This window comes from Camelus bactrianus, chromosome 9 (assembly GCF_048773025.1).
Source record: "Camelus bactrianus isolate YW-2024 breed Bactrian camel chromosome 9, ASM4877302v1, whole genome shotgun sequence".
NCBI lineage: Eukaryota > Metazoa > Chordata > Mammalia > Artiodactyla > Camelidae > Camelus > Camelus bactrianus.
Window position 1 is genome coordinate 61779784 of NC_133547.1, and position 22795 is coordinate 61802578.

Below are 22795 nucleotides of genomic sequence, written 5' to 3' on the forward strand. Positions count from 1 at the left end.
TAAAGGCAAAAAAATAAATTGCTTGGGTAAAGGAACCCTCAGGAGGTGAGACAGTAAAAGATAACATTAAGATGAAAGAACTAAGCTGAAGAATCCAATGCAGTGTCCAAAGAGGCAAATGGGGCCAGGCAAGAGGGATGGGTGTCCTTCCTACCGAGGAGGAAGCAGCCTCTAGTGAAAGGGCAGGAATCCCCCGCACTGGAGGGTACGGGGGATGGGACAGGACCTTTCCGGGGGTTCAGCTTCCAGAGACGCGGAGAAAAGGTATGAGACAGAGATAATGAAAATGGGGAGGGATACCCAGGAATAGCGGGAGGCCCTGGGCAGGACTGAAATGACCTCTGCGGTCCTGCCTACCTTTCCCGTCCTTAAATAACAGAATTGTCACTGAGCGCTCACTAGGCACAGAGCGTAGAGCCAGCGCGCCCCATCTCACGGAGAAGCCCCAAGAGGTGGAAGTGCCATTTTCCCATTTTACAAGTACTGCAACTGAGGCTCAGAGAGGGCAGCTCACTACCCAAGGTCACACAGGAATTGGCCCTCCCCAGGGCATAGAGCGAGTAGTACTCCTGCCTCCGGGGGGAGGGCTTCACTCCGCCTGGGCCCCTCTTAGGGAGGAGCCCGCTGAGCCCCTCCTGCTCCCCGCCTCCGAGGGGCGGCCCGGGGGGCGGGCGGAGGAAGTGAGCACAGCAGGGAGGAATGCGAACGGGCGGGGCGCGCGGGCCTGGGGCGGCGGGGACAGCCGAGCAGGCGGCAGGGGCGGCAGACGCGGCAGGGCCGAGAGCGCGCGTGATGCCTCACTTCACCGTGGTGCCAGTGGACGGGCCGCGGCGCGGCGACTATGACAACCTCGAGGGTCTCAGTTGGGTGGACTACGGGGAGCGCGCCGAGCGGGAGGACTCGGATGGTGAGGGAGCCCCGGGAGGGTTCACTGGCTGGGTCCTTGGCGGGGGCGGGGGCAGGGGAGCCGGCCACGCGGGGCCCGCACTCACGCCCGGCTGTGCGCGCACACGTCGATGCGGTCCCAACTTTTCTTAGACTGCGTCTCCACCACCAGTCCCTCGCTCCGCGCACAGACCCGATTTTCCTGGGCCCCTGGCGCCCGCGGTCGGGCCGCCCTCCCCGCCCCTCCCCTTGCGGGCCGCGGGCGGGGGCTGCGGACGTGGCCGACGGAGGCCAGGCTAGCGGTGCAGCCTGGGACGGGAATAGCGTCGAACCTCCATCTCTGCCCCTTACCGGCTGGAAGCAACAGCGGCAGCCCGGACCCCAACTCTTTCACCTCCTGTGAACTGCCTCCAGCCTCTTGTCTCGCCTACACTTTTGCGCTCCAGCGTCTGTATCCCTGAGACTACCCTCTCTCCTCTCCCCTCCCCTCTTCTCCCCTGTCCTCCAGGTGCCTCCAGTACTTGGGCCTTGGAGAGAAGGCTCTGCCTGCCTGAGGGGGTCTGTGGGTAACTGGCTGTGGATCACTTACGTTGATCCCAGGTTACCTCTAGGTACAGTGGGCATCTGGAACACTCATACGGGACCAGGCTTGTCTAGGCGCTTTACGTGAATTAACTCGTTTATCCCTCCCAATTTCCCCTATGGGATAAGTACCTGTTACTCACACTTAGGAAGGAGTGAATTGAGGCATGGAGTGGTTATGTAACTTGCTCCAGGAGATTCAAATCCAAGGTTGGAGACTCCAGAGCCCTAACTTTTAACCTAAATGTTAGAACTGGGCCAGAACGTAAACCCCTCCTCCCTTCTAGGTTCTTTCCTCTCTCGGTGCCCCTTTCTCTATCTTCTCCCCCAGGAAGCCCACAGGGGATTGTCCTTGCCAGGGCTCACTCATGGAGTGTGAACATTGCCAACCAAGAACATGTGTCTGTATGTGTAGCAGCATATACACATGTAATTTTGCTGTGCATGTGTACATGCTGTGGGGTACCACAGAGTGAAGGTGGGTTCAGGATAGCACATTCTCATGGGCCACTGGGCCACTTTTTCCTGCAGGGTTGTCAGTTGGGATAGATTTGATGACAAATGCTTAATGTCTGTGACTGACCAAGATGGAGATATGCAGGGAATGTGTGTGTTGGTGGCATGTGTCAGGTGATATGATCTTGACTTGACTCTGATCTGTCTGTGATGGTGACATGACTGAGGTGATCCATGCCTGATGTAGGTGATGGCTATATGTGTGTCACTTGACTGCTGTATGTGGAGATGGCACAGGATGGTGGCATGGGCTGCTGGACATCATGGAGATTTTAAGGCTTGATTTTACAGCTGTGTGGGTTCATACACCTCAACCCTTACCCCAAGCCATCACCTGCCCCTGGCCTTGTTCCAGTGGTCAGAGCAGGAGCCAGCATCCATCCCTCCTCCTCTGTTAGCCCTTGGAGTCCCTCTCTCCCCAGAGGCTGGGCTGGTCTACATCCCTAAGATCAGCCTGGACCACTAAGCCAGCAGAGCTGAGCCCAGCCTCTGGCCCCGCCTTGGCCTCTCACAGGGTGACTACAGGGACCTGAAGCCACATTGGCTGAGTCTTGCCAGGTCCCTTCAGACTCAGCCAGCTCCTCCCACTATCCTCCCCACCCTTTCCTCCTCTTACTCCTTTTCAGCCAGACCTTGACTGCGTCTGCGGTATGGGGGACACTCCGCACCCTGGTGAGTGATTATGATCCTTTTTGGTGGGGACTGCAAAGGGTCAGGGGCACAGAAACAGTGACCCTCAGGCCCATCTCATGGGGGGCTCCTAGCCTGGTATCTGAATCTCTCAAGGCCCATATTTCTGCTTTAAGGGTGCAGATTGGCCTGTTCATACAGCCCACTGTGGCCTGTGGGTGAAAAGGTTCTAGAAGGGTACCCCTGGCAGATACCTGTGAGCACAGAAATCAGGAATGTCACCTGGATTCCCACTTGCAGCTGGTGTGTTCACAGCTGGATGCAGGAACACACATATATGTGTATCTCACAGGCAGCCCCCAGGCCCAGCCTCCATGCTCTGGTTCACCAGGGGTTTCAGGTGGTATCTGAGCAGCTTTGGCCTGCCAGGCATGCCCAGACCTGCCCTGGAATTTTTGGAATAGCTGAGGGCAGTACAGACATCCAGGCACTGCTTAGACAACTCCCACCCCCAATTCCCACAATCCTATGGGAGTTGTCCTTAAAGGAGGTTTTGGGGAACTCCATGGAATGCCTGCTGGTTGTCTGGCACCATACTATCCCTTTTCTGTTGTATCTGGGCAATTGGAAGAATGGGTGTTACTTAGCTCTACTGCATAGAAAAGGAAACCAAAGTGGCACAGAGAAGGTGAGCAGGTTGCCCTGGGTCAGGGCACGCAAGCTAGATTGCTAGCCACTGATCACCAAGAGCCTTGAATATGCATACCCTTGCCAAACTGCAAACTCTTCTCTAGTTAAAGGCTTGTACTGCACCCTGGGGTGCCTCCTGGGTTGGATGGGGGACCAAAATAGGAGTAGGGAACCTACAGCCCAGCTCCCACCTGGCTCTGGTGGATCCTGGGACCCAGGTTTGGCCTTCTCACTGTGCGACCTTGCTTCTGAATCTCTCTGAGCTTTCCTTTCCTTGTTATTAGAAGGAGGTAAATGATACCTACTGGAGTGTTGCTGTGAGGACTAGAGGTAACCCTTGAAAGGGCTCTGAGCTTCCCTGGAGCCATAGGATTGGTTGGGTCTTGGAGGACCATCCATAGGCAGTTTTGGGGAACTGCTGTGTACTCAGCTCTGTGTTTTTTTGATACTAGTGCAATCCTCAGAGAGACAAGGCAACAATGGTGGGGCAGGCTGCAGTGCATGAGTTTAGAATAATTTATAATTTACTTTCAACCTACTTCTACAAAAGGTTGAAAAGAGATATGCAACACAAATGTCCCCTCAAAGGATTTTTAGTGTTAGAAAGATCAAAACCATGTAGAGAAAATGGGCAAGGACTCTGGGATGAAGCAGATGGTGACTGCGTCTAAGGAATAAATTTAGCTTGGAGACTCCTGGCAGCCAAGGCAGAAAGGGAAATAAGATGAATTCTATAATTGCCATTTTCTGACAAAATGAAGTCTCTAAGTTATTTAGGGGAAGTGCTCTCTCTTTTTTTTTTTTTTTTCTTTTTTTTGTCACAAAAATCCAAGAGTACTTTTCAGAAGCTTCTCACTGAAGGGCTGTCAGTGTAATGGGCAGCGTTAACTGGGTTTTCAGATTTTCCTTATGGCTCCTTGTCCTGATCCTAAATAAGCATCAGGGGCACAGCAAATGTCATAGGGTTTCTGAGCTACATGACCCCACAAGGCTTTAACATGGTTCATTAGGCTGACAACCTCCCACTACCTTTGTGCTGTTGGCGTTGACCTACACACAGACATGTAGCTCTTAGGACTGAACTGCTTGGCTCACTTAGCTAGTGCAGGTTCCTAGATGAGGTGATATACCACTTTTACATGATGTGGGAAGGAACTCTGCTCCAGAAATTGTCATCAGCATGCTTTACCTGTCAGTCTCCTTGGGCAATAAAGAATCCACAGTGCAGGACCTGCTGAGTGATTGTTGGCTCAGAGAAGGCAAGTTAAGTCTCATACATACAAGAGGATGTATCAGATGGAGGAGGATGCATCATTCAGCATTCTTACCTATAAAGAAGAGAATTAGATTGTGGGCTATTTAACCAGAGAAAGTTAGCAGGTAGCTCTCACAAAACCAGGCATGGTCAGAATACCCCACTAGTCTGGATTGGTGAAGACACTTCTGTTGCCACCTCCATCGATGGACACCAGGGCCACACTGCTGCCACAGTCATTGCCATTAAACACCAATGTGGCTTCTTTGAATCAAGATGTCAGCTTCCTGTTTGCTGTGAAGCCTCCAGCCACTGCCACCTCAGCTGCCAGACTGTCTGGAGGGGGAGAAAAAAAAAACACTTAACAAGTAGAAAAGGAATACTTGATGTCTTCAGCCTGCTTGATGGAAAGTTGGGAATGTCACCCACCGAGACTCACAAAGGACACAGTCTGGAAAATAGGGAAGCGTGTCAATGCTGAGTGGCCAGAAAAAGCAGCCAAGCTTTGAGAACTGAGGCAGGCTTATTTTAAAAAGGTGCATCTAGGGGGCGGGTATAGCTCAAGCGGTAGAGCACAGCTTAGCATGCAGGACCTGGGTTCAACTCCCAGTACCTTTAAAAATAAGTAAGTAGACTTAATTACCTCCCCCCTCGAAAACAAAAACAAGTGCACCTCGCTCCTTTCTGTGAGGCTTCCTTGGAGCTGAGGCACTGTCTCAGCCTGGCGGGTAGGTGGAAGCCAAGATTGACCATGAACCTAGTCTGGGCAAGTGACCGGGATCTAGGGGCTAGGAGGTCAACAAGCAGATCCTACCAAGCAGTCCCTGCTCGGTCCCATACCCACACCCTCCAGTTTTTGTAGAGCTTTCCCAGACCTTGCGCTCACTTCCGCTCTCCAGTCTCCTGCTTGCCCCTCCTCCCAGGAAGCCTCGGGGCTGCGACCCAGGACGTCCCCGCGCGGTGCATGGTGGGGTAGCTAGTAGGTAGCCGGCTGGCCATGGGCGCAGAAGGAACCCTGTGTGGCTTCATCTATCTGGAGGGCAGCACCAGGGGAGGCCCTGAAGACACAGAGCCTTTGGCACTGAGCACACTGGGTATTCCAGATAGCCCTGGGAAAACGGGAGTATGTGTGCGTTTTGGGTGGTGGTGGGGATCTGAAGGCGGGCCCTGGCTGGGCCCCGCCCCTCCCGGCAGGCCCCGCCCCTCGATGTTAACACGTGCTGAGCTAGTGCATCTGGCCCTTCACACCTGTTCCCTCTGCTAGATGAGTTTAGGCGCTGCCAATTCTGGTCCTTTCAAGGAGGCTTGCAGGGTGTGACGGGGGGACAGGCCTAGCATAGTAACACTGGCCCCCAAAGTGTTCCACAGAGATGATGGCTGGTTTGCTGGGGAGGGGTGCAGGCTGGGGGCTCAGGAGGCAGCCCCTGACTGGGATTCTGTTCCTCTCTCTCCACAGGACATGGCAACCACAAAGAGAACAGCCCTTTCCTTTGTCCCATGGAGGCTTCCAGAGGAAGTGACTACTATGACAGGAACCTTGCACTGTTTGAGGTAGCTGAGGAGCCATTCTGGGCCACAGGTGTGGCAGGCAGGGGAGACAGGGCAGGGACATGTCAGGACTCAAGCCTTAGCTAAGCAAGCAGGCTGGATGTTGTGCCTCCTATGTCTCAGCTCCTCCTCCTCCAGTCTCTCCTTGTCTGTCTCGCTCCGTTGGCAGTCAGACTGCGGTCCCCTCATCCCTTTGAACTGAAACTGCTTTCCCTCCCTGAGGCCACTCACAAACCTACCTCATCACCACGTCCAGGGGGGTTCACTTTTGACTAACATGCAGCCCCTCAACAAGTTACCACCTCTCAGGATTTCTTACCTCAGGATATCCCTTTGTCCTCTTCACTCCTAGGACTTCTCACAGTCCATAATTCTTCCCTCTTCTGTGAACTTTTCCTCATCCTTCATGGTTGACTCCTCATACTCTGTCCCCATCAAGGTCACTGAGGCCTGGTCTTTCTCACTAGATCTGCCCCCATCTCTCCACATCTGCAACCTCAGTGGACTCCTCTGTGGAAACAGTCCCAATTTTGTACCTTTGAACTTGAATAACATCATTTTCAGATTCAAGCTCAGAGTTTGATCTGGATGGAAGTCATGGTTTAGGCCCCTAAATTCTGACTCACTCATTCAGTTGACCCATGGAAGCTTTGTAGGCTCCTCAATCTCCATTTACCCCAAAGACCCACATTCATTTCTCACTCCAAACTAGATTGTCCTTGTGTGTAGGGTCAGAAGGGAGCTGACAGACAGGGAAAGACTAAACATGGGCAAGAGGCAGGTGGAGGCACAGTGCTGGGTAGGTCGCAGGAACAAGGAAAGCCTAGACCCAGTAGGGGAGCTTGAGCCCTGGGATGCCTCCTGACCTGGAAAAGCAGCAACTTTCTGCAGCAAAGTCCTTGACCTGGCCCCACCTGCAGATGGTATAGGAGGTCAGGATCCCATGGGGATTGAGGTGGGTTACTCACAGGGCCTGGGGCCTGGTGGAGAAGCTCATCTGGGAGGATCAGGGTTTGGGCAAATAAGAGACACTTCACCTGTCCCTCTTTAGACTTCCTTGGTTCCCTGGGGTGATTGGGGTGGCTTTTTTGTGGGAGAGTAGAAGGAAGATATGGGTCCCAGAGGCCCACTCATTGCTGAGAGGTGGCCAGGCAGAAGAAGCAGCATGAAGTGTGCCATTTGCCTGTCTGCCAGCCGTGCCCTGCCCAACCCTCCACCTTGAGGCAGGTAGTTTTCACAGATGGGCTGGTAGTGATTGTAGCCAAGGTGGGGCAGAGAGAAACAGTTTCTGAGTGCACATGCTGGGGTGTGGCACCCACACCTGCCCAGTCAGCTGGCTTGGGCTTCCCCAGGCAAGAGCCCAGGCCTGCCTCAGGGCTTGGCAAGGGGCCAGAGGCCAGGCTCCTGGTGCCAGCTGGGCCCACTGCCAGATTGCCCTGTGGCTCTGTTTACAGGAAGAGCTGGACATCCGCCCAAAGGTATCATCTCTTCTGGGCAAGCTTGTCAGCTATACCAACCTCACACAGGGTGCCAAGGAGCATGAGGAGGCTGAGAGTGGGGAAGGCACCCGCCGGAGAGCAGCCAAGGTGAGCTGGTCAGGGGCAGTAGAACAGCCATTCCCAGGAAGACAGATTCAACACCATGGAACTGACAGTTTCCCCACATAGCTGTGAGCATCCCAGGGGGATTGGGTGCCAGATGTGGCAAGTGTGGAGGATGGGCACTGAGTGCTTTGGGCTCAAGGAGGCTGCAAGGGGTGGGTTAAGCTCCTCAAGGTGTAGGGCCAGGAAGGCCCTCAAAATTAACAGTGAGAGCGACCAGCTGCCTCTACTTAGCCCTCTCTGTGTGTGAGGCATCGTGCTAAGCAGTGGGCCTGGGTTCTTGCTTGTTATCTTCACCACAAAGCTGTGAGGCAGATGCTATTATCATCCCCATTTTACAGATGAGGAAACTGAAGGTTAGGGGTGTTAAGTAACTTACCTAAAGGGAGTTACCTTACCTTGTAACAATCAATGTATAACACTGGGAGACAGATTTGTGGATTTATTGTGAGGCATATGATTATGTAGAATGCCAGATCACTGTATCCCATCAGGATGGATAAGGGTTCCTTTGGAACCAGGAACCTGGTTATCCCTTGGGGCTGTGTGACCTAGAGCAAGTGACTAAACCCTTCTGCCCTTACTGTATTGGCTCCATTGGCAGACCCCTCTGACAGCCCCTGGGTTCCTTGAGCACCAGAGTCAGGGGTGTTAGGAGCATAACATTGCGTCTTGGGGCTTCCCCTTCCCTCTCCTGGTCCTACCTGTGGTTGCTGTCTAAGCCTCAGGCCCTCCAGCCCTCCTCTTTCTTCAGAATGACTTTGCACATCCTTGCTTAGCTCCCATGTTTGATGGGATTTGGTTTAACTGAAGGGTGGTTTTTTTTTTCCTACATTTTTGATTTGGTGGCAAGGAGCCTTCCCTCCACATCTCCTGACTCCCTGAGGTTTGAGAAGCAGGTGTAATTTGGAAGAAGCTTGGGCCTGACACTAGCTGTAGTATTCTTGCTGGTGGTCAACACAGGCAGGAGGAGCTCTTGTTTGGGATAAGCTTGATCCCCAACCTCAGACCTGCTCATAAGATTTGGACCTTACTGAGGTGGGCCAAGGAGAGAGGGTAGACTAGGCTGTTGTACACTCATCACATTGCCCTTCCAGGAGGCAAACCAGCCCACACTTCAGAGAGGACACACAGAAATCTCACACACACCTGAAATCTTGAGGTCACATAGACCTCACCCCTACCCTATCCTGCTTATTGTGATTTTGCTGGTATTTTCTAGACTGCAGTTAGCAGAGGACCCTGACTATCCCTGGCTGTCCCTGTTCAGCCCTGCAGGGGATTCTCAGCCTCTGAGAGTGCTAACTGCAGTGGGTGGTGGGATCCTTGGGTAAGATCCTCTTCCCTGTCCTTTCAGGCCAAGTCTAGGGAACTGGTAGCTGAGAGTAAAAAGGTCCTTAAGAAAGGCTGATGTACAACTCAACAAGGTGTGAGAAGAAATTCTGGGTTGCTGAAGGACCATGATCTCTTGGTCTTATGAGAAGCTTATGAGGGTGCTGGGGCCCAGCCTCAGCTTATCTCTCCAGCTCACCTGGCCCTAGGCTAAAGATGTGAGAGGGTGGCTAAGTGTCCCAGCTCCAATAGCTTTTCTGTGGAGGAAAGAGGAGCCTGGTCAAGCCCACAGTGAGTCTGTAGGAAGCTGGGGAGCTGGGTCCACCAAGCTGTGTTCCTCAACCAGGGGGTTCTGAGCAGGGGCCTCAGCAGAGGAAAGCTTAAAGCAGGAAAAGGCGGTCCTCCAACCAGATCATGCCAAGACTATGCCTCTCATGGCAGCCACTCCGGCTCAGGCCTGGTGACCTTCTAAGGCTGCCAGAAGTTATTTGGAGATGCAGAAAGCATTTCCGGCCTTGCCGTTTCCCACACTGCCCTTTTCCCAGAGTGACTCAGCCTAGAATGGGGGTGGGGGCTGGGAGCTGCCACTGTCCAGTGGGTGGTCCAGGGCCTCCCACAGACAGAGCCCAGATGAGGTATATCTGTCGCCTACACTGTGCAGGACAGTTTAAGTGACCATTTGTTCTTACTCAGGCCCTTTCAGGCCCTTCTGAGCTCCTTTAGGCTGCACACAGATCCTGTCCCGCCTGGAGCTATGGCCACATCATTCTCTCTCCCACCCCAGCTCCAAGGCAGCAGGCTTTGCTGGGACTCTGGTGGAAGCCCACTACCCTAGGCTGCACTCATGTGGGGCTCAATTCTTAAGAAGGCACCAGCCCTGCCTCTGTGCTTCAGCCTCTGTCGTGGCCTCCCAGCTGGCCCCTACTCTGCCCTTAGTTGAGAAATCCAGCCTGGATATGCCCATTAGACCTTCCTTATCTACCCTTCAGCCTGAGTCTCTACTCTCTATGTAGGATTTTCCTGGCAGGTTATCCCAGAAGCCTGAGGCACCACTTACTGAGCTCAGGAGCACCTTTTGAGTACCTGTAGGGCCTGCTGGTGATAGAACAGTAAGCAAGCCAAGTCTACCCCAGTGTGGTCATGACCCATTCACATAAACAGTTACAGTGACCTGTCTGTGACCACTATGATGGAAGGATATAGCAGATGCTGAGGGGATGCAAGAAGAAGTACCAACTCCACCTAAGGCAACCTAGGGGGACTTCCTGGAAGAGGCAACAGTTAAGTCTCCTAAAGGTTTAACTGAAGAGTTTGACAGGCATTGAGGCAGGGGTGACCCTCCCAGGCAGAGCCCAGCATATGCCCTGCTTCAGAGGCTCTGAGGGACCAATGTCATCAGGACTGAGGCTAACAAAGAAGGTGATGAGGCACACCTGGTAGTCCAAGTCAAGGAGCCTGGCTCACACTGTGGATTACAGGATAGACAATGCAGAGGGTTCTTAGAGACCTGCTCTGGCAGCAGAGTGGGTTGGAGTGTGGAGAGGCACAGAAGGCACCATCCAGGGACCCCAGGAGTAGTGCCCTAGTTTCAAGGAACTAAGGCTGAGGCAGGGCAGGCTGATCTCAGGGCAGCTTGAGAGGCAGACTGAGCAGGACTCAGTGTCCACAGGACTGGAGTCAGGGATTGGAGAGAAGGAGGGTCAGGAACAACTTCTTGGACTCTAGCTTGGGTGACATGGGGCCTGGTGGGTGAGAAGGTAGGGATCTGAGCAGACCTCACTTTCCAGAAATCTCACAGAAGAGAGGAAGGGAAGGGGGCAGTACCTTGAGGGTGAGGTGAGGCTCAAAAGCTCACACATAGGGTTTTGAAAAAAATCAGGTATTATACTTTCCCAGGCTTAAACTGTTTCTTCACATATGAAAGTCAAGATAGACATCCTGTCACCTCACCCCCTGCACTCCCCCAGACTCCATCCAGGATGCCCCTCTCTAACTTGTTCTCTGGTAGAACACCCTGAGGGTGTGGAACTGCTGAGTGACTAGGAGCTGGCTTTCTGTCTACCCCCTCCCTCCTGCTCCACAGGCACCCAGCATGGGCACCCTCATGGGGGTGTACCTGCCCTGCCTGCAGAATATCTTCGGTGTTATCCTCTTCCTGCGCCTGACCTGGATGGTGGGCACGGCCGGTGTGCTGCAGGCCCTCCTCATCGTGCTCATCTGCTGCTGCTGTGTGAGTATCTCAGCTGAGGCAGGGGCCACGACCCCCCTCCCGAGCCCGCCCAGTTGAGCTGCTCACCTAGGCCCTCCTTCTCACAGACCTTGCTGACGGCCATCTCCATGAGTGCCATCGCCACCAACGGTGTGGTTCCAGGTGGGTGAGTGCCACTCAGGCCTGAGGGAGGAAATGGGCCCAGAATCCACCTTGACATGTCTGGGAATCCTCAGTGCCCCAACACACACCTCCCCCCAAAGCAGTTCTCTTGTGGGTCTTAGTCCTTGACTCCATGGCAGTACCACCACTTAGGAGCATCTTTGCTTGATGGAGTTTGAGGTTGCTATTGCTTTGTGTTTTGTTCGTGACGGAGTTTGAGGTTGCTATTGCTTTGCGTTTTGTTTGTTTGGGGTTTTTTTTTTTTTTTCTTTTTTAGTGTAAAGGTAATTTTTTTTATAAAGAAAACTAGGGCTGATAAAGAAGGTGATGGGTCACACCTGGTGGCAGAGTCTGGACCACACTGTGGATTACAGGATAGACAATGCAGAGGGTTTTCAGCCGGAATGATGAGATTGCACTTGGTTTTCAGTTACCCCCATTTATTTATTTATTCAACCATGTATTTATATCACTATGGACTTTGGAAGTTTATTGTATGCTTTAGTTTGTTGCTCTAGCTGTTCCACTTTGGCTATTTGGCTACTCAGGTTGGCTCCCGGGTTTGAATTATTTTATATTTTATTTTTCAAATAACAGCTTTATTGGTATTAGTATAAAAGTAATAGGGGGGAAAACGCAATATATGTTTACCATAAGAGAGTTTGAAAATGCAGAAAAATGTAGAAAAGAAAATTGAAAGTACCCATAATCCCACTGTCTGAGTTCATAACTATTAGCATTTTGGTACATGATCTTAGGGTCTTGTAAAGTATTGGTATATATTGTTTTCCCCAAACTCTGTGTGTGTGTGTGTGTGTGTGTGTGTGTGTGTGTGTGTGTGAGTTGTTCCTAAATGCTGCAGTTTTTTTTTAAAACAGGATTGATATCACTTAATTTAGGTGATTATTCTCCTACTCTTGGGTTCTACTTTTTCACTATTGTAAGCATCATTGTCAAGAACAGCCTTGCACATGGATCTCTGTTCACCCCTGGCAATTAGGAGAGGGTCCTAGAGGTGGAAATATAACATGAAAGGGATTAGCCTTTTTAAAGTTTCTTGATCCCTGTTGCCAGATTTTTCACCAGAGAAGTTTCTACAGGGAAAATGGGATCACTCTTGTCCCCTGCACCCTCCCTGGGCCCAGGGCCCAGTGTTGACTCTGACAGTCTTGCCAGGGCTGTTAGACTCTGATGGAGGCACAGATTCAGGGCAGGAGAGTCAGCCATGGACATTCACCTGGTGGCCAGCCCTAGGGACAAAAAAACTAGATAAGACAAGCCCTGCCCTGGTCTGAAGGGGTCAGACTAACAGACACAGCCCTTGGGAGGGGTGAGGCATGATGAGAGAGGACACACCCAGCCAGAGGAGGCTGTGGGACTGACCTAACTGTAGGGAGTTGGGGGACACTGGGCCACTTAGGCTTTGCTGTGGATATAGAGCTGCCCCAGCAGAGTAGTCATTTCATTGGCCCATGCTGGGTGTTGGAGTCAGATGGAAATGAGGTCCAACCCCAGCCTGGCCACTTACTAACCATGCAGCCTTAGGCAACCCTTCTGCTCATCGGTAAATGGGAAAAGCAGTCCCTGTCCCTTAGGGTGGTTGTGAGGGGTTGTCATGGGGGAGGCCACCTTGAAAAAGAACCAGTCTTGACCTGTGTACACACTCTCTGTTGTAGCTGGGGGCTCCTATTTCATGATCTCCCGCTCACTGGGGCCAGAGTTTGGAGGAGCTGTGGGCCTGTGCTTCTACCTGGGAACAACATTTGCAGCAGCCATGTACATCCTGGGGGCCATTGAGATCTTGCTGGTGAGTCAGGCTAAGTCCTAGCCAATTCTGGTCTTGTCCGAACGGTCCCTTTCCCACAGGCTCATGCTCCCCTCACTTCTGGTCAGGGTCTGGGGAATGTAGGAAGCCTCCTCAAGGGAAAAAGATCTTTGTTCCAGCAAGTCTCCCCTTCAACCCTCTGCCAGTTTCGGCCAGGCAGGGAAGAGGCCTGGCTATTTTCACCTTGGCTCTGTATGTTCCATCCACCCGGGCACCATTTCAGCTGTGGTAGATGATCTGTGAACTACTGTATTTAACTCAGTGACAGATCATGGTGGTGATGCAGAGCCTGCCTTCTGGGCTCCTGTGGGCTCTGGCCAGCTCTGTCTCCCCCAGGCCTCTATGCCAAAGCCTTTCAGATCCATCTTATCCTCATCCCTAAATCAGGGTGAACAGCCACAGGACCTTGATTGGAGGTTGGTACCCACTCCGTGGGCCCCATGTGTGCTCTGACTCAGCTTCTGGCTCCCCACTGAACTGCCCTGGCAGTGGGAGAAGGGGGAGGGGTAGAAGGAAGCACAGGGTAACGAGTACCCACCCCTGCGCATCCAGACAGTAGGAGATGTTTAGAGGAACTGCCTGGTTATTCCCACCTCCAGTTCCTCTGCCTGTAGTGTGGACCCTGCTTCTGGATCTTCTGGGGTTTTGGGGGTTTTTTTGTTTTCCTGTTTCCCACATTCCTACATTTATTGTTTGGATTTCTTCTATGAGGACATTTGCCCTCTTTTCATTTGTTTATTTATTCCACTATGTATTTATATCAATATGCACTCCTAGATATTTATTTTATTCTTTGGCTCACAATCCTATAGTATCATTATTTATTTTGTTGCTTCTCAAACTGTTCCACCTTGGCTATTTAGCTATTCAGGTCAACTCTTATGTCTGGGTCCTTTTTTTTTTTTTTTTTTTAAATAATAGCTTTATTAAGATACAATTCACATACCATACAATCCACTACCCATTTAAAGTACACAATTTGATGGTTTTTAGTATATTCACAGAGTTGTGTAACTATTATCCCCAGTCAATTTTAGAACATTTTCATCACCCCAAGAAGAAACTCCATAGTCATTAATGGTCACTCTCCATACCCCCAGCCCTAGGCATCCGTTAATCTGCTTTCTGTCTTCAATAGGATTTTATCAAGTTTACCTATTCTGTACATGTCATATAAAAATGGTCTCATACAATATACAATCTTTGGATACTGGATACTCTTTTAAACAGAAAACCAAGATGATATTTCCCTCTCCAAATAGGGAGATTGAACCTTCTTTGTCTTCTTGTTTCAGACCTACATTGCCCCGTCAGCTGCCATTTTTTACCCAACAGGCACTCATGACATGTCAAGTGCCACCTTAAACAATATGCGGGTATATGGGACCATTTTTCTGACTTTCATGACCTTGGTGGTATTTGTTGGTGTGAAGTACGTGAACAAATTTGCCTCGCTCTTCCTGGCCTGTGTGATTATCTCCATCCTCTCCATCTATGCTGGGGGCATCAAGTCTATTTTTGACCCTCCTGTGTTTCCGTAAGTAACCTGGGAATACATCTAGGCATTGCATGGACATCCCTCCCATGTAGGTGGCCCTTGATGCCCTGAGTTGTAGAGGCTGCAGGGTGGGAAAGGCTGGGGTCTCCAGCTGAGCAAGTGCTGATGCTTTTGCCCCCCACCCCCAACAGAGTATGTATGCTGGGCAACAGGACCCTGTCTCGGGACCAGTTTGATGTCTGTGCCAAGACAACTGTGGTGGACAATGAGACAGTGGCCACGCAACTATGGAGCCTCTTCTGCCACAGCCCCAACCTCACCGCTGACTCCTGCGACCCCTACTTCCTGCTCAACAATGTGACTGAGATCCCTGGCATCCCCGGTGCAGCTGCTGGCGTGCTTCAGGGTGCGTCCTCCCTCCTGTCCTCCTGCTCCTGACCCCCAGGCTGAGCAGGAGTCAGGGAATGAGCACGGAAGGACAGTGGAGCACAGAGCCATCCTTGTGTGGCCAGCTCAGGAATGGGGGGCAGGTCTGGCTGCCTTCCCGGCCCAGCAGTGTCCTCTCAGCCTGGCTCCTGGCAGCTAGGTTTTGGGTGAATGGAGCCTGTTTGGCCCATGTCCCAGGCCCGCAGCAGTCCCCAGAAAGTTCTGGCAGCCCCTCTCTCCCCAGCCACCATCCCCTGACCCTGCCTGGGATTGTTCTCATAGGAGCCATAAAGGGCCTTTGTCGAGGAGGCAGGCAGTGGTGGGGCTCTGGCTGATGGTGGTTCAGCCATCTCTGCCTGTCAGACTTCTCACCAAAGAGCTCCATCCCCCTGGCCAGGGCAGCCCTGTGGCTGACACCATAGCCATTGTGCTGAAGTTGCCCCACTGAACCCCCAGAGCCTTGTAGCCTCTGGCTTTGCCACCCAAACGTCCTTGGGAAGTAGGTGGGGCTATAGTGGTGATGCTGCTGCCCCCACAGAAAACCTGTGGAGCACCTACCTGGAGAAGGGTGAGGTGGTGGAGAAGCATGAGCTGCCCTCCACGGATGCCGTTGGCCTGAAGGAGAGCCTGCCCCTGTACGTGGTGGCTGACATCGCCACCTCCTTCACCGTGCTCGTTGGCATCTTCTTCCCCTCCGTAACAGGTGAGCCCTCTTGCCTGCCCACCCAACCCGCCCCTGCTCCCAGGGAGCCCCTGAGGGAGTCTTGTTGTTTTTGGAGGCATAATGGCTGGCTCAAACCGCTCCGGGGACCTCCGAGACGCACAGAAGTCCATTCCAGTGGGGACCATTCTGGCCATTGTTACAACCTCCCTTGTGTGTATCCTTCCCAGGCCTGGGGCGGGTGGGGAGGGAGACAGGAGGCTCTTGCCTGCCTAGCAGTCACAGGCTGGCTCACACAGACACACCACACGTGCATTCACATATACTTTACCCCTCTCATGCTCGAGGGGTGTATGCACAACACAAAACCCTCAGCTGTGGGTGTCCCAGCTGAGTCGGCTGGCTAAGGCTCGGGTGGGTGCTGTGTGGGAAATGAGCCGGGGCAGCAGTGGCGGTGGAGGGCTAACTTTCCTTAACACAGCTGCAGACTTCAGCAGTGTGGTTCTCTTTGGCGCCTGCATCGAGGGTGTGGTACTCCGGGACAAGTAAGTGAACTGGGCCCCTCCCTGTGGCAGTGGGGTCAGCTTTTGCCTGCCCTGACACTGGCCCCCTTCGCACACGTGGTCCCCACACATGTCTTCAGGCTGCTGGTTGCCAGTGGTGGTCTGTGCTACCAGGTGGGTCAGGCCCCATGAGGGACTTTTGCTTCTGAGAGGACAGTGACGTTAGGATCAGGACTGGGCCGAGGGGAAAGGATAGAGGCTGGTGAACTAGCCTCTGCTAAGGGGCCAGAGCTCTGTCCACCAAAGCCATCCTTCCTGACCCCTGCCATTCCTCACTCTGGGCGGCCCTACCCAGGGTTTGGGGGGCTCCTTGCATGGAACATGGCCTGAGCCCAGCCCCTGCAGGTATGGTGATGGCGTCAGCAGGAACCTGGTGGTGGGCACGTTAGCCTGGCCTTCGCCCTGGGTCATTGTCATCGGCTCCTTCTTCTCAACTTGTGGCGCCGGCCTTCAGAGCCTCACTGGGGCACCACGCCTGTTGCAGGCCATCGCCAAGGACAACATCATCCCCTTCCTCCGGGTAGGCCTTCTGCCCTAGCCCATAGCCTGGGTGCTCCTGGCCCCTCACACTGGCTAGGGGAGAGGGGTAGGGGGTATGGGTACATTTTATCCAGCTGGTGTCTATATTGGCTCCAGGGCCACGTAGCCATCCATGGAGAGTTGCTGAGAGCTGCCCTTGCTGCTCTGCTGTTGGCAGAGCTGCTTGGGTCCAGAATCCTCAGAGCCTCTCTATGGCTCATTAACAGCAGAGGCCTGGAGAGTTGAAGAAAAGAGAAACTTATGGTACCTATTGGGATAGGCATGGGTGTGGCCTAAGCCCAGAGGGATTTGGGGATGATGGAGGCCAGGCTGTGACTTGTGGCCTAAGGTGTGGCATGAGAGCAGTGGGACCAGCTTCTTCCCTTGCTGACCCCATTGACCCTGGTGCATGCAGGTTTTTGGCCATGGGAAAGCAAATGGTGAACCAACGTGGGCACTCCTCCTGACGGCACTCATCGCTGAGCTGGGCATCCTCATTGCCTCCCTTGACATGGTGGCCCCCATTTTATCCATGTGAGCTGGGAGCCAGGGCAGGGCAGGGGGTGGGATTGGGGAAGGTTCCTCACACTCTCAGCACCCTTCAGCCTGGGGCCCCAGGCAACTCCCTGTGACCCCATCTGGTGTTGATGGCACAGCTGGGAGATGTATCAGGCTACATGGGGAGACGTTTATCTGGTAGAGTTCAGCCTACCTCTGCCTTCAGGAGTGAGTCTGGCACTTACACATAAGTTTTTAATTTTTTTTTTAATTTTGGGGGGGAGGTAATTCGGTTTATTTATTTATTTATTTATTTATTTATTTATTTATTTATTTATTTATTTATTTATTTATTTATTTTAATGGAGGTAGTGGTGATTGAACTCAGGACCTCGTGCATGCTAAGCACGTGCTCTACCTTTGAGCTATACCCTCCCACCTTGGCACTTAACACAGAAGTTTTCAAGAGACTAGTAGATCCCATGTGCCTCTGTGGGAGACCCAGAGCAGAAACAGGGCAAGCACCCAGTCCCTGGCACCTTAAGGAAGCCACCACTGCCCTGTACACCTGTTTTCAAAGTGGTTTGCTTTTAATGTTCTGCAATCAGCTGGGCATTTGAATCTACCAGTGCCCTGCAGGGGGCGGTCAGCACATGGTAATTTCCAGGGGTCCCAGAGGCAGAGCTCGTGTTGTTACTGTGTTTACCTCCGCTGGTGTGTGGCCCACTCCACCTCCTCACACATCTTGCTCCACTGTCCGTGCTCCCTCTTGCTTGTTCAAGTTATGACCCTTCACTGCCCCACTCATCCTGTGGGGCTGACAGGACCCCCTTTCCTGCCCAAAACAGCCACCCAGTCACAGCCAGGCCTGCAGGAGTCAGTGCTTTCTTACCTCCGCCCGTTACTGCCCAGCTCCCTCCCACAGCATATACCTGAAACCATTCTTGCCAGTCGTCTTGAGTGGTGACTCCTCACTGCCCATGCCAGAGGATGTATCTTAGCCTTTATGACGTGGTTGCTCCTGGCAGCCCTAAAGGGACTGACCACTCCCACCTCATGGGGGTCCCTGCCCCCTGGCATGCCCTCTTTAATAAGTCCTCCTGACTTCCTGTCTGCCCTTCCTCTCCTCCAGCTGAGGGTGGAGGTTGGCACCCCCTCCCCTCAGCCCTCTTCTCTGGAGGGCTCACCTGGTAGGCCTCCCCTGTCCCAGTCTCTCCCATTCACCATGGTGTCTAATTCAGTGATTCTAAATGGCCCTTGTCATCTTCTGACCTGCTTCTCCCCACATTCATGACAACTAGTCACCCAGGCCAGAGTTCTGACCTGCTCGCCACCATCCCCTTCCACAGCTACACTCAGGGTTCCGCCTGCTTGCAGCCCCCTCCCCTCCACTGCCTGTGAACACCCGCCCACCCTCTAAGACCTGGCTCTGAGGACACTGCTCCAGTGTCCCATCTGCATCAGCATCATGCCATGGGAGCGGGTGCTGTGAGGCTGAGAAGACCTGCCTGAGTGCATGCAGGGCAGGGCTATGACATGTCCAAGTTCCTTGTCTAGGCCCATCCCAAGGAAGGGCAGGGACATCAGGTCTCTGGCTGCCAAGGAGACTGCTCTGTACCAACCACTCCCTGTGCTGCAGGTTCTTTCTGATGTGTTACCTGTTTGTGAACCTGGCCTGTGCTGTGCAGACGCTCCTGAGGACCCCCAACTGGCGGCCTCGGTTCAAGTACTATCACTGGTACGTGGCAGCTGGGCCCCTGAGCCAGGTCCTCAGACATAGGAGCTATTGGGGAGGCCAGGAGCCCCATTCTGGATGGAATTTGAGTTTCCTGGTTCGCACTTAGTGAGAGACTGGGGGCTGGAGGGCTTGGCTTGGGGCTGTATTGTTCTTTCCTGATTCTGGCCTTTTCCCACTCTCTGGCCCAGGGCGCTGTCCTTCCTGGGCATGAGCCTTTGCCTGGCTCTTATGTTTGTCTCCTCCTGGTACTATGCCCTGGTCGCCATGCTCATTGCAGGCATGATCTACAAGTACATTGAGTACCAAGGGTGAGTGAAGGGCTGCCGTCTGCTCAGGGTAGTTGGGGTGGTCTGTGTGCTGGGCTAGGGGCTGAGACATCCTTTGTTAGCCACTGTGGGCATCGGGGCTGGGAAGCTGTGACTCTGGGCCTGGCCCTCCTCTATTTCACATACACACAGACACAACAATTGGGTGGGACCAGGGGCTCACCAACTTGTGGTGGCCTCTGCAGAGCTGAAAAGGAGTGGGGTGACGGGATCCGAGGCCTATCCCTGAGCGCCGCCCGCTATGCGCTGTTGCGGCTGGAGGAGGGGCCTCCTCACACCAAGAACTGGCGGTGAGTCACGCCCAGCCTGGAGGGGGCCATTCTAGGCTCTCGGGGCACCGTGAGGGTGGGAGTGTCAAGAGGTGCTGGCTCCCCCTTCCTAGTCTGTGTTCCCCATCCCAGGGGCACCCTCCTGCTTGTTGGGCCTTTGGATCTCCACTACCCAAACCTCTGGGGGCCTGTGAGCTGAGAAGGGAAGGAGAGGGGCTCCCTGGAAACCTCTGACCCTGATCTCAGACTGTCTCCCCATTTGGCCACCGCAGGCCTCAGCTGCTGGTGTTACTGAAGCTGGATGAGGACCTTCACGTGAAGTACCCACGGCTCCTGACTTTTGCCTCCCAGCTTAAGGCTGGCAAGGGCCTGACTATCGTTGGTTCTGTCATCCAGGGTAGCTTCTTGGAGAGCTATGGCGAGGCCCAAGCAGCTGAGCAGGTGCCTGCTGTGGGGTGTGGGGGCACTGAACCAGACTAGAGATGTCTGGGCTACAGCTGCCACACAGGGGAGAGGACCAATCAATCCTGACCAGCCAGGTGTTCAGCGCTGCTGCCACCTGAGAGCTGGTACAAGGCGGGTACGACTATCCCATCTTGAAAACATGGCCTCTGGGTGGGTAGCTTGCCCCCATCCCTAGGGGACGTTGTGGGGAGCCCCGCAGAGGGGATGCTGATGGTCTGGCCTTCTGACCTGGTATGGTCCCCACAGACAATCAAGAACATGATGGAGATTGAGAAGGTGAAGGGCTTCTGCCAGGTGGTGGTAGCCAGCAAGGTGCGTGAGGGGCTGGCCCACCTCATCCAGTCCTGCGGCCTGGGCGGCATGAGGCATAACTCCGTGGTGTTGGGCTGGCCCTACGGCTGGCGACAGAGCGAGGATCCACGTGCCTGGAAGACCTTTATTGGTGCGAGATGGTCAGGGCCTGGGCTCAACCATATGGGACAGGGGCCAGGGTTCAAGTGAGGGCAGAGACCAGAGGGCCACAGGCTGGCAGTCAACAGTGCCCCTCCTCCCCAGATACCGTGCGCTGCACCACGGCTGCCCACCTGGCCCTGCTTGTGCCCAAGAACATTGCCTTCTACCCCAGCAACCACGAACGCTACCTGGAGGGCCACATCGACGTGTGGTGGATCGTCCATGACGGTGGCATGCTCATGCTCTTGCCCTTCCTGCTGCGCCAGCACAAGGTGGACCAGGTGGATGGACCCCGTGACGGGGACTGGGCCCTTGGAGGGGTGGGGTATGAATGAACCACCAGCTGCTGTCGCCACAGGTTTGGAGGAAGTGCCGGATGCGTATCTTCACGGTGGCCCAGATGGACGACAACAGCATCCAGATGAAGAAAGATCTGGCCGTCTTCCTATACCACCTGCGCCTTGAAGCAGAGGTGGAGGTGGTGGAGATGGTGAGCCACCTGCCCTGATGTGGCCCCGTGGATATCCTGCCCCACGTAGCCCAGTCCTCACAGCTCACCCTTTCCCCAGCATAACAGTGACATCTCCGCATATACCTACGAGCGGACACTGATGATGGAACAGCGGTCCCAGATGCTCCGGCAGATGAGGCTGACCAAGACTGAACGGGAGCGAGAAGTCAGTGGCCTTCTTGGTTCAGGGGGCAGGGGCGGATGGCAGGGTCAGGCCTTTGGAGACACCATCAGGTGGGGGCATCAGAATGACCTACCCCAGCCCCACCCATTTCCCTGAGGCTGGATGATCATGTTGGGCCAGTCAGGACCCCCTTTCCCATGGCACCAAGGCAACCTCTTCTCATTGTCCTCAGGCCCAGCTGGTTAAGGATCGGCACTCAGCCCTGCGGCTGGAGAGCCTGTACTCAGATGAGGAGGACGAGTCTGCAGCTGGGACTGACAAGATCCAGATGACATGGACACGGGACAAGTACACGGCAGCTGAACCCTGGGACCCCAGCCATGCCCCTGACAACTTCCGGGAACTGGTGCATATTAAGCCGTGAGTGCAGCAAAAAAAAAAAATGGACCCAGTCACATTGGTGGTGGGGGGGGGGCAGGCAAGCTCTGTGGGTGGGTTGGAGGAGGGGGGCTGTGATCAGCTGCATTATCTGCAGGGACCAATCAAATGTGCGGCGCATGCACACGGCTGTGAAGCTCAATGAAGTCATTGTCACACGCTCCCACGATGCCCGTTTGGTCCTACTGAACATGCCTGGACCACCCAAAAACAGTGAGGGTGACGAGAACTGTATCCCTTTGTGCAGAGGCAGGCAGTGGGGAGGTGGACAGTGTGAGGTCAGGCCAAGAGCTCCCCTCCCCTCCCTAGCACCTGGGGGGGTGCTAGGTTACCTCACTCTTACTGATGAGCTAAATTTCCCTGGGTGCCCCTTGGTCCTCGTGCTGCCTCCTTGACCAGATGCCCTACAGACATGGAGTTCCTGGAGGTACTGACAGAGGGCCTCGAGCGGGTGCTGTTGGTACGTGGTGGTGGCCGTGAAGTCATCACCATCTACTCCTGAGCCCAATACAGACTTGCGGCCTAGAGTGGAGAAGTCCAGGGTAACAAACAGCCCCCTTCCAGCATCCACCCACCAGCCCTGCTTTGCCCAGCCCTGCCCTGGGCCCAAATTTGCTAGGTCTCCTTGGAGACTGGGCCCAGGCCTGGCAATGGAGATGGACCCAAGGTCCTACAGGATCCTGAGCGGTTTGGGGACTTTCCTGTTCAGCACCCCAGGAGGCTGGCCCTGGCTGGAGAAGACTGGTGGGGGCTGACGTGGGGTTTGAAGGCAGCTGTGCCAGGAGCACTATTTATTGCATATTTATTGTTCGGATGTCACCAACAGAGAGGAGGGAAAGGGCAACAAGGGAGGGGTCTGGCCCAGCCTGCCTGCAGGAAGATCTGGCTCAGGCTACTGTGGGCAGGGACCCCCGCCAAGCCGAGCTGAATGGAGCTAGCCAGCTGAAGCCTGACTTTTTTCAATAAAACATTGTTTACTTCTGGGCCTCCTGCTGCCCCGGCTCTGTTTCCCCTGGCGCCAAGGGAAGAAGGCGGAACTGAACTCAGGCCCAGAGCTGGCTCCCTAAGGCT

At 54.0% G+C, this 22795-nt stretch overlaps 1 protein-coding gene across 4 annotated transcripts; it reads left to right on the forward strand.

The window, feature by feature from the left end:
* The first annotated feature begins 688 nt into the window (after window positions 1-688).
* On the forward strand, window positions 689-22709 carry SLC12A4 (solute carrier family 12 member 4). 4 transcript variants are annotated; one of them, XM_074370541.1, is made up of 25 exons: window positions 715-907; window positions 2610-2655; window positions 6015-6109; window positions 7561-7692; window positions 11123-11269; window positions 11356-11410; window positions 13087-13217; window positions 14531-14772; window positions 14925-15139; window positions 15698-15862; window positions 15939-16037; window positions 16308-16365; window positions 16729-16903; window positions 17318-17436; window positions 19040-19138; window positions 19327-19446; window positions 19650-19754; window positions 20006-20174; window positions 20445-20640; window positions 20754-20923; window positions 21010-21141; window positions 21221-21328; window positions 21519-21706; window positions 21822-21955; window positions 22135-22709. In XM_074370541.1, the coding sequence occupies exons 1-25, from the start codon at window positions 842-844 to the stop codon at window positions 22224-22226; spliced, it is 3258 nt and encodes a 1085-aa protein (XP_074226642.1). In that variant the 5' UTR covers window positions 715-841; the 3' UTR covers window positions 22227-22709. The 4 variants fall into 4 exon arrangements, with proteins under 4 accessions (XP_074226641.1, XP_074226642.1, XP_074226645.1 ...); XM_074370540.1 differs by lacking the exon at window positions 2610-2655 and having other exon boundaries at window positions 689-907; XM_074370544.1 differs by lacking the exons at window positions 715-907; window positions 2610-2655 and adding an exon at window positions 2733-5652.
* The last annotated feature ends 86 nt before the right edge of the window (window positions 22710-22795 follow it).

Bases quoted from the DNA above. Each gene is read 5' to 3' on its own strand.
- SLC12A4 (XM_074370540.1), top strand. From the start codon at position 700: ATGCGAACGGGCGGGGCGCGCGGGCCTGGGGCGGCGGGGACAGCCGAG. The intron at 21,142-21,220 runs GTGAGCCACCTG...CCCTTTCCCCAG, and splicing joins AGGTGGAGGTGGTGGAGATG to CATAACAGTGACATCTCCGC. The intron at 21,329-21,518 runs GTCAGTGGCCTT...CATTGTCCTCAG, and splicing joins AGACTGAACGGGAGCGAGAA to GCCCAGCTGGTTAAGGATCG.